The sequence below is a fragment of the Monopterus albus genome, unplaced genomic scaffold (assembly GCF_001952655.1).
Source record: "Monopterus albus unplaced genomic scaffold, M_albus_1.0 scaffold228.1, whole genome shotgun sequence".
Taxonomy (NCBI): domain Eukaryota; kingdom Metazoa; phylum Chordata; class Actinopteri; order Synbranchiformes; family Synbranchidae; genus Monopterus; species Monopterus albus.
This window is the reverse complement of record NW_018128108.1, coordinates 272992-283284: the sequence shown is the minus strand read 5'-3', so window position 1 is coordinate 283284 and position 10293 is coordinate 272992. Positions and strand designations below refer to the sequence as shown.

General features: G+C 39.5%; 2 protein-coding genes across 2 annotated transcripts; one reads left to right on the top strand and one right to left on the bottom strand.

Annotated features, from left to right (window-relative positions):
- Nucleotides 1-1521: 1521 nt before the first annotated feature.
- Nucleotides 1522-7953, bottom strand: LOC109971581 (retinol dehydrogenase 13). The gene is made up of 7 exons (XM_020619932.1): nucleotides 7853-7953; nucleotides 7454-7539; nucleotides 4294-4485; nucleotides 3938-4099; nucleotides 3689-3742; nucleotides 2214-2418; nucleotides 1522-2058 (listed from the first exon to the last, which is right to left on the bottom strand). Exons 1-7 carry the CDS (start codon nucleotides 7951-7953, stop codon nucleotides 1962-1964), a joined length of 897 nt encoding a protein of 298 aa, XP_020475588.1. The 3' UTR covers nucleotides 1522-1961.
- On the top strand, nucleotides 7844-10271 carry tmed3 (transmembrane p24 trafficking protein 3). The gene is made up of 3 exons (XM_020619924.1): nucleotides 7844-8104; nucleotides 8395-8637; nucleotides 9458-10271. Exons 1-3 carry the CDS (start codon nucleotides 7952-7954, stop codon nucleotides 9689-9691), a joined length of 630 nt encoding a protein of 209 aa, XP_020475580.1. The 5' UTR covers nucleotides 7844-7951; the 3' UTR covers nucleotides 9692-10271.
- Nucleotides 10272-10293: the final 22 nt, after the last annotated feature.

Sequence of the window (10293 nt, the reverse complement as noted above, 5' to 3'; positions counted from 1 at the left end):
TGTACTATATGTCCATGGACTGAAAATCGGAAAGGTTTGTCTTTGCATTTCTGTCGTGCAAAATGAGACATTGGAATAATAACTGAAACATAAGTTCCCATCATGCAGCCGGTTATAAGTCAGATTTCTGAGAAATATAATGGAGAGCAACAATGCGACTTCAGGCAGGTGACCCCCTGACATACTGCAGTATGGCTGACTTAATCCGGTGTTCTGAGGATTATGCACCTGGTGAACTAGGACACAAAAGTTAGGTAAGTAATTCTAATATGCCAACATGTTTTATGACATGTTTTATACACCCACAGACATGCAGCCTTGGTATTTCTAGTTACTGTTCAGTAAGTGGATACTGAATAGGTACAAACTTATTGCAGTAAACAAGAACACACGCTGGATAAACATCAGACAGACATAAAGACAACAGTCAGAAGGAAAAAGAAATAATTAATGAGAAGTGATATGAAAAACATAAAATAACATCCATGCAAAGTTGCTGATTCATAAGGAAAAACTTTGTGACCTGAGCTATTTCAGCTAATTGCCTTTTGTTTCATTTCCCTCTGGCTTCATTTAAAAGAGGTTTGGGAAACCCTTCGTAAATAGCCACATTTCTAATAAGGAACTCTGGCAGATGGCCATCCTTTGCTTGCTTTCCCATATCTTAAGATGTATAAATTGTTCTCAAATACAAGATGGGGTGGCAGTCACCCTTTCATCATCTTAAAATATGCTGATAACCTGGTCACAAAAGCCTGGGTCCTCTGTTTGTGATGTGACTCTAACCCTAAGTGCCAGTCATTTCCACATATATACCACATATATGAACATTTTTGTTACAGCAGTTTTTATTTAATCACTTTTAATGCTTATTGCCGTAAGTATCAGAATGCTCATACCTCCCTGTTGTACATTTCTCAAACATACTGTAACAAAACACAATAATTATGTCATGATACAACAAAGCACATCTACTGTGTAAAAAAACACACACATACACAGGAGGTTGCCCAGTAACATGACAAATCTTCCGGGCTACTGGGTGTTTCCTAAACTGCTCTCTGGCCCCGAGGCATCCACTCCCTCTCTACACCTGGTGGAGGATCCTCTCTTCTTCTAATGTGCAACAAGGTTATATAAGATTAAATACAGGCACTAAGCCATTACACATTTCAGCACTACTTCAACAGTCTTCCTCTTCAAACTGGACACAAATACATTCTCGTCCTATTTTCTTTGGAATTTTTAGGAAAATTAAGTATTGCTGTCGTCATGATTTTGTTTCTGCAGAAACTGTACAATCATCTGTCTGTATTGTTGGCAATTGCTGTTAAATGCCATGAATAAAAGCATCAAACTGAAGTCTTTTAAATTTGCACCACAAATCATGTGTTTTCATTCCTTGTGGGGACTTTACATTGACTTACATTCATTTCCTGTAGACTTATCCTAACCTTAACCATACCCACTACTTGCCTAACACCTAACCCTAACCCAACACTTAACCTAACCTCATCCTAACACCTCAACCATGTTGCCACCCTAAAATTCAGTGATTTCCTGGTGGGGACCAGAAGCTAGTCCCCACTGGCCGGGTCCCCACAGTGAGAGTGTGTTAATAGGTTCCGTTCCTCATGATGTAAGTAATACAAAGGCACATGCACACACATTAAAAGTCTGTATCCTTTGCATGTTTTACTGCTAGGAATACAGTAGCATACCAGGGATAAACAATTAGCACCAATTATAAAGTATGCTGAATATACATAAGATAAAGTTAAAACAATAGAGCTCATTAATATTCAACTGACAGGAGAAGAAGATTTGAGCAGGTGGAAAAATCTTAAGACAATGGCCTTATGCACATTCAATAACAGAATGAAACAGTGTGCTTGCATATAAACTGGGCCACTGACTCCAGCAGGGGGAATGGCTGATAAAAGCAGGACAGGCTGCTGTGTTTAAGCCAGTCCGACCATAGAAGCACTCAGGTCCCACAGCTTCTTAGCTGTGGTGTCATTCAGGGCCTGTGGTGCCGGCGTTTTGGGGGCACAGTCGCTGTACGGAGAATAAATAAAAGAGGGGGACTGTGCAATCAGATTAAATACAATTTGCAAAGTGTACTGAATTTCCAGATAACTAAACTATTAACATCAATCAGGTAATGAAATTTATCTTTACAGTCAAATGAGTTTTATTGCATGTGTACTTACCTGTAGTAGAGGCCGCTGACGTTCGCCAAGCTCTCGTCCACGGCGCAGTAGATAGTGGTCTGGGCTCCTTGCCAGGGGTTTTTGATCAGTAAGATTATTGGTATGACTAAGATCCTCTTCCAAAAGGGTAAAGTAGGGAACCAGTGGCGGCCTAACTCTGTGCGGATATGCCCAGGGTGAAGGCTGTACACTGTCACACCAGTGCCTAATAAGAGGGAAAGTCAAATCAAGTGTTAGTTACAATACTGGGACAATGTGGAATGGTTTTCCCCTTTAAGTTAATAATAACATGCATTAGGCTGAAAGATATGGGAAAATAATCTAATAATTTTTGGAGCAATATTGCGATTTAATATGTGAATTTTTTCTGCAAAGAAGCTATAAATGATAAAAAGAAGACCAAACCAACAGTGGATAGAATACAGTCATCATGTAAACTGCTCTTTCATGTAGGGTTGGCCTATCTGTGAAACGACATGAACTGACTGAATCGGATACATTAATTGGTAAAGATATATATGTGAACATGTTCACTTCAGAACAATAAAAAAAAATAACTCAACTGTAAGTGAAGTAGTTCAGTCTGTAACAAACAAATCACACAAACTTCAGTGCACACGGAATGTGGCTCTATCGGGATCCTGATATTTTGATAAGTCAAAAAGTTGGAAGCGTGTATATAAAAGCTTGCACTTTTTAATAAAATCTAACACAGCCATATGTACAGTGTGTGTACAGTGAAATGTTGGAAGCTGGGGTCTGAGGTACCAGAGATCTCAGAGAAGCAGGAGCTCAACACAACACACTCCTCCATTATTCCTGCACACCACCCTCTCCATAGAGAAACAATGACAGAAACTCCCCATTTTCAAGCACAGAAATAGCGTCTTGTACTTGGTGGATAGCTACCAGACAGTCATCATAGCTCTCTCTCTCTCCCTGTACATATCTGTACCTTTCAACAAGAGCCAGGGTCTGTCTGGGGTTTCTTCAGTTAAAGGGAGTTGTATCTCCCTGCTGTTGCCAAGTGCTGCTCAAGGGGGATTTGTTGGGTTTCTCCTCTTTAATAATAATAAAAATAATAATAGAAAGGTCTAGACCTTACTTTGTAAAGTGTCCTGAGATGACTTTTGTTGTGATTTAGCCCTATACAAACAAAACTGAATAAAACAATTTTTATACAGTAAATTAACTTTCTTTGTCCACTCTTACTCACATCGGAGGATGACTGTTCCGAATCCGTAGTATTTAAAAAATATTTTAACTGCAGCTACATTACAGTTTTGTGGTTTGAAAATCTCATTCTGTTAAATAGCAATAATGATTTGAAAACAATTAATCTTTCAGTCCTAATATGCGATATGTATCCACACACACACATTTATTTTTTTATTTTTACAACTCTGCATTAATGGGACATAGTGTGCACAGGATGATACCTTGCAGTCTTGCAGAAGAGCACACTGGCTAGTAGCTCTGTATTGGGCAGTAGTTTTTATTGAGACTGATGTCATCAAAGTGTATACGACCTGCAAGAAAGAATTTAATGTAGTCATAAAAGCACAAAATGCATTTTGAAATCCAGACACTTCCATGTAGGTTTAGTCATAACTGTCATACAAATCAGCCAAAGTGTAAGTAATGCGTAAAACATTAGATCTACACAGTTTGACTTTTGAACCAAACATGGGTTGACTGAAGTTGCTCTGATTGACCAAAATGACCTTTCTCATGTGCCAGGCTGGAGACAATGACAATGCGACTTGGAGCAGACTTCTTCAGCAGGTCAAGGAGACAGTTGGTGAGGAGAAAATGTCCCAGGTGGTTGACACCAAACTGCATTTCAAAGCCGTCCTCAGTCTTCCACTTAGAACACATCATGATACCTAAAAACACAAAACATTTACAAGCAATAAAATCAACAACAACAACAATAATAATAATAATAATCCACCATCTGTTAAAAAGTGAGGTCAATTTTTAGCCCAAGAAAGTTGTGTAAAAATAAGACAAAAAAATTATTTTACCTGTGTCCAAAACACATTTTGTCCACTAAGATTATGTGACAAATGTAAAATACCTGCATTGTTGATGAGGATGTCCAAACGCTGTTCGTTCACCTGAATGTCTCTGGCTAGGTCTCTGACAGACTGCAGTGAGGCCAGGTCAAGTTCCTTCATCACCACGTTGTCATTCCCACTCTTCTGCCGGATCTCATCAGCTGCAATGCGGGCTCTGGTCATGTCCCTGCAGGCTAGGTTCACTCTGGCCCCTAAATAAAATTTGAAATAAATGTCACTGTATTTAAGATGTAAGTAGTGCTGAAGTTGTAGTCATGGTAGCAGTCAATTCTGGCAACTCCAAAATGACTCTATAGATAAAGACAGTGTTACACAAAAATCAAGAAAAAGAACAACACACAGCACTTATACAAACAGGTGAGAAATTAAAGGAAAGACTTGAATAAATGAGTGGTCTCTTCCGGGACCACAGGACATGAGGGCTCGCTGAATGGTTTGATGAGTGTGAAAATGATGTGACTCATGCTGTGGTCTTCACAGTCACCAGATCTCAACCCAGTTGAACACCTTGGGAGATTTTGAACTGGCACGTTAGATAGCATCTCCACCAGCACCATTAAACACCAAATGAGGAAATATCTTTTGGAAGAACAGTGTTCATCCCTCCAGCAGAGTTCAGAGACTTGAAGAGTCAATGACAATGCGCAGTAAAACTGATCTGGTGGTACCTGGTGGCCCGACATCTGACTGAGACACTTTTCCTTTAATTTGTCACCTGTCTGTACGTAAAAGAATAAACAACTATGTAGGTCTCAGCTCGCTGGGCCATGTCCAGGGCCGTCTCCTTCCCAATGCCTGTGTTGGCTCCTGTTATAAGGACTGTTTTTCCATCCAGCCTCACCTTGCTCCGACACACTCCTCCAGCTATCCACCTACGCAAGGCCAAAAAGCCGGCCCCTGACAGAAGACCAATGCTAATTTAGTTAACAACATGTTAACTGGTGTTTCACCCAGCACCACTTGCAGTAGTTATGTGTTCGACCCTGACAAATGCCACAAGTCAAAAGGTGCTGGTCTAGTAACAAATCTGTTCTTTACATCAGTGGTGAAAGAAGTACTCAGGTTGTTTACTTAAGTAAAAGCAGCAATATCACAGTCTAAAAATACTGTTACAAGTAAAGGTCTTGCAATCAAAATGTTACTTACATAAAAGTACAAACGTATTAGCAGAAAATATACTTAAGGTACCATAAATAAAAGTAGCAATTATGCAAAATGGCACTGTTTACACTGCTGTACATCATATTATTCTATTACAATCATTGATGTATTACTGTTTACATCACATTTAATGGTGCAGCTGGTAAAGGTAGAGATCATTTTAACTATCTTATATGCTTATAATGTGAAATACTGCTGGGTAGCTTGTGAATTTTACACCACAGATCAATAAATCTTGTGATTATACTGTATTTTGTTTTATTAACCTCTTTCTAACAAGTAACTAGTAACTTAAGTTACCAAATCAATGTAGTGAGCACAAAGTACAATATCTTTCTCAGAAATGTTGTGACGTTGGAGTATGAAGTAGCAGAACATGAAAATACTCAAGTAGAGTATATGCCTAGAGTTCGGACCGAAAAAGGGAAATGGGCTTTTGGATTTGCCGCTCCTTCTTCGTGGAATAGTTTCCAAGCAGATTTTAAACTTCCTGAATTATGCTCAGTTAAAGCTTTTTATTCCCTTATGGCTCTTAGGCAACAGGAGTCTATTGGTCAGTGTAGGTGTTTTTAAATTGGTTGTATTGTTGATTATTGTATTTATGGTTTTGATTGTTTAAATGTTAAATGTTTTGTATTGAAACTTATGTATTGACGACATGTGTTGTTGACCTCTTGGCCAGGTCACCCTTGTAAAAGAGATCGTGATCTCAATGGGTTTTTACCTGGTTAAATAAAGAGAAGATAAAGTACAGATACGTCAAAACTGTACCTCTGCTTTACACTGCAGGTACAGTATTGATGGGATTTTCCCTTTTAAGGTGGATTTCCCTTCTCCACTCACCTTGGCAGTGAGTGAAGGTGTTCCAGAAATAGTTGTAAGTTATAGGTTTCCGTCTGTAAAATGGGTTGGTTCATATCACAGACTTTTCATGTACAGTATATGGTTCATACTTACTGTAAAAAAGTTAACTTCCTTTGCAATGATTGGAGAAAATGTGGCAACGTACAAAACACAGTATACACAATTTCTTATAACGAAGTAATCGATTTACCTGCGACAAATACTGCTATGAGGCCAGTGGCATGTCTCTCTGTAAAGTCCTTTATCGCCTTTGCATTTTACTGTTAATTATAGGACAACTTAAATCAGAATTATTTCCACAAACCTTAAATTAAAAAATGGTCAGCTTACACTGTCAATATGTTATACCGTAGTTTAAGAAACCCAAATCCTATCAAAAAATGGGCAAAAAGGAAGTTTTTCCGTTTTGCGTTTAGCAGTAGCAAATCCCTGAGCGGAAGTGATGTGTGTTACCGCGTCAGATTTTCAGAATAAAGCTATTACTAGTGATGTGACGTTCCGTATCGAGGCTTCGAAGCGTGTGCCGAGTAGGGGAGGGGGCGTTTCCGCAATGCGCGTATCGAGGCTTGCGTCATTTGGGGGAGGAGCTGAAAATGATGACGTCCGAAGCCAAGCTGCCCGGATATACCACGTGACTCATTCAGGAAGTGGTTTGGATTTTGCCACGAGTTTTGACAGCGCTATAAACCCCTCAGGCTCCATTCAAAATGTGGGTGTTTGATGAAGAGTTGCGGTCAGTGACAGTTTGGAGACAGTTTGGATAGAGTTAGAGATAGTTGTTTTGTTTAATTTTGTACAATAGCCTGCTTGTACTATACTTCCAGGTTTATGCTGCTTTATAACACCCCTCAACTTCATTTATTGTCCTTGGATTAATAAAGCTAGCTATCTATCTATCTGTCAACCTTATACATTATATAAATTTTCTAAAATGGTTTCCAAATAATTTAAGCCATCAATGTGCCAGACATAGTTTGAACAACAGCTGTGATAAACACGCCTTCGCAGTCAGTTTCTCAACCTCAGATCAACACCTTCACCATTCAATAAACAAAGAATTCTAACACTTTCTCTGTCAGTTACAATTCCGTGTAGCCAACATTTTTGGTGCATTCATTTATAACCATGACTGACCAGATGTTTCCAGTTGCTGTTCAATGGAAGCTGCAACATCAGCCACATTGGTTTTATTCTTTTGATGCCAGAGCTGCTTCCTGCTTCAAATCCTCTCAAGGGTGCGCTTGCCTAGTACAATCCCATGATAATCAAGTATTTCCTCTGTTGTAAAGCCACACTTAAAGTGATCCTCAATGTAGTGACGATATATGTCCTTGGGAAAATTCCTGAAAAGTTGCCTTGAGAGATGCCTTAAGTCAAAATGTTTACTTGGTGAGTCGAATTTTAAATGTGTTATCTCATAATTTTGACTTTGTAAGTCAAAACTGTTTTTGTACTGGCGGAAACGGGCTTCCATACACACCTTTGTGAACAGGGGGAAGATATTTTACTTTACTTTACCAAGAATAAACAAACCTGCACCGGAAGTTGTTTGTGCTGTTGCCACGTCGGAGGTACATCGCTGTTACCGTCGAGTCTGTGCGGCGGTTCCAGTCTTGGCGTTTTGTTTTCGCCATGTTGTGTGTGGTACTGAGCTGTTTGCTGTTTCAGGTGCTTGTGGTGTTTGGGGTGTTTGGGACTGAGCTCACGTTTGAGCTCCCTGATAACGATAAGCAGTGCTTCTATGAGGAACTGGAGAAAGACGTGAGGTTTGACATCGACTTCCAGGTGAATTACCCTGAAACGTCAATGCGAAGCTGACATCAAGTTATTCTTCAGCTTGTAATTTATTGTTTGAATGTGTTCTGTATTTTGTTCTTGGAAAAGAAGAACATGCATTCACTTAATTTCAAAATATGTTTTTAACGAGGTCACTAGTTAAATTTAGGAGTCGTGTACCAGTCTTCCCCGACTACTTTGTTGCATGACCAGTTTCAGTCCATATGTTACAATAAAACATGTCTGGCCATCTCTCATGTGTATGTGTTATGTGCATTTTGTGTTTTCTCTTGTTTTAGGTCATTTCAGGAGGCAACTATGATGTGGACTGCTTTGTCACTGATCCTCAGAACAATGTCTTGTATAACGAGAGGAAGAAGCAGTATGACAGCTTCTCTCACACCACAGCTATGAAGGGAGACTACAAGGTCTGCTTTAGCAATGAATTCTCAACCTTTACCCATAAAACGGTGTATATGGAGTTCCGCTATGGAGACGAGGTGCCTCTCATGCCAATAACAAGAAGCACAGCACTCACTCAGGTAGGTCTGAGGATACTGGTTTACAGTAGTTCAGCTCAGGTGTTGGGACTGTCTGCTGCAGTGGAAGGGCTCTGATGTCCAGGCTGTGGCTGTCACTTGGCTGCTCCCATGAGACGTTGGCTTAAATTGTTCAGATGACAACAAAATTGCCTATGTTGCCTTTATAAGAGGCTTTTCTGTTAGCCTGCTTCTCTGCAGAGCTTTCTGTTTAGTGTCATTTTTTTCATTTTGAAACACTTACAAATACATCCTGCTGGGTAGGCACAAGGAAAAGGTACAAAGTGACAAAAAGCAACCACATTGCATACAGTATTTCCACATTCAGTATACAAACCAGATTAAAGAGAGTAGCAAATGTTTTATTTGCTAATAATGCAGTGTTTAGTAAGTTAGGCTCACTAGCCAGCTGCTCAGGTGATAGCAAGTACAGCAATTGTTGTTAGTTTCAGAAGTGGGACCATTTGCATGAAGTCCAGTAGGTGGAGCCAGAATTGTTCTGACCATGTGCATGAAAAATGTTAAGAACTATAGCTGACTCTGCAAGTCTTAAATGTGTTCTCCTTACCCCACAATACCTAAAACAGCTGAACTTGTGAACACACAGGTTCTCTATAACAGCCCACATTTATTGTTCCAAAGCTGGGGATTATGTATTATATTTGCCCACTTCAAACCCCCAAGGCCTGCTGGGACAGATGCAGGAGCAGTTTAGACAGTTGAATTTAATGTTTACATATGTGTGAGTCACCATGCACTGTATGTTTTGCCTTGGACCATTTCTGTGCCTTTGATTCACTTCTGCTTATCTTTCTGCTTTCAGTTAGAGTCCTCTTGTGTCTCCATTCACGAGATCCTGAAGGTGGTGGCTGACTCGCAGACACGGTACAGGCTACGAGAGGCACACGACCGCACAAAAGCAGAGCACCTTCTCGAGCGAGTGACCTACTGGTCTTTTGGACAAACTGTCATGCTGTTTGTCATCGGCATCAGTCAAGTCATGCTGCTAAGGAGCTTCTTCACTGAGAAGAAAGGCTCTGTAGCAGCCACCACTTAGAATACGTAGTCTTAGAAATTCTTCACTGCAATTTAGAAGTGCATCTGAAAGTTAGCATACATGTCCTTTATTAAAGGGGTAGTTGAAGTTTTCCACTTCTGACCCAGTGTCTGACAAACCAGTGAATGCCTTTTTTATGTCTGTGTTGTTCTGTCCTTAACAAGCTGGATTGGGAGAAAAAAAAAACACCACTCACACTTGTGCTGCGATCCACATCTTTCAAACTTGCACAGATTATTTATTATATTTTTTATTGAAATACACTTATCTGTTAATGCCTTACGGTCGAACCGTCAGATATTGAGACCAAACAGGGTGTCTGTTGTTTGTTTCAGAATGTTAGTTTTATTAGTTTTGTAATGTGTGTTATTACCTTAATTTATCTGTGTCTCCCATAAAGTGCCTTAATGTCTTTTGTTTCCAAATATTTCCTACCAAGTTTACTGTTATATCCTTTTCTGTTGTTACTGGTTGACTGGATTGTCAGATTTTGTTCCTATTTTACATTAATGGCTATTTCAAAATGAAAATGATTACAGTTTTTTTTTCACAAATAAAGTGATGTTTTCAGTTCTCTTTATTTATATGTGGCTATCTGTAAA

Coding starts and splice junctions, on each gene's coding strand:
- tmed3 (XM_020619924.1), top strand. CDS start 7,952: ATGTTGTGTGTGGTACTGAGCTGTTTGCTGTTTCAGGTGCTTGTGGTG. Junction 8,105..8,394: donor GGTTTGACATCGACTTCCAG/GTGAATTACCCT, acceptor CTCTTGTTTTAG/GTCATTTCAGGAGGCAACTA. Junction 8,638..9,457: donor GAAGCACAGCACTCACTCAG/GTAGGTCTGAGG, acceptor TTCTGCTTTCAG/TTAGAGTCCTCTTGTGTCTC.
- LOC109971581 (XM_020619932.1), bottom strand. CDS start 7,953: ATGGCGAAAACAAAACGCCAAGACTGGAACCGCCGCACAGACTCGACG. Junction 4,486..7,453: donor ACAGCAACTGGAAACATCTG/GTCAGTCATGGT, acceptor AATTTTATTTAG/GGGCCAGAGTGAACCTAGCC. Junction 3,743..3,937: donor CAGCCTGGCACATGAGAAAG/GTCATTTTGGTC, acceptor TCTTTCTTGCAG/GTCGTATACACTTTGATGAC.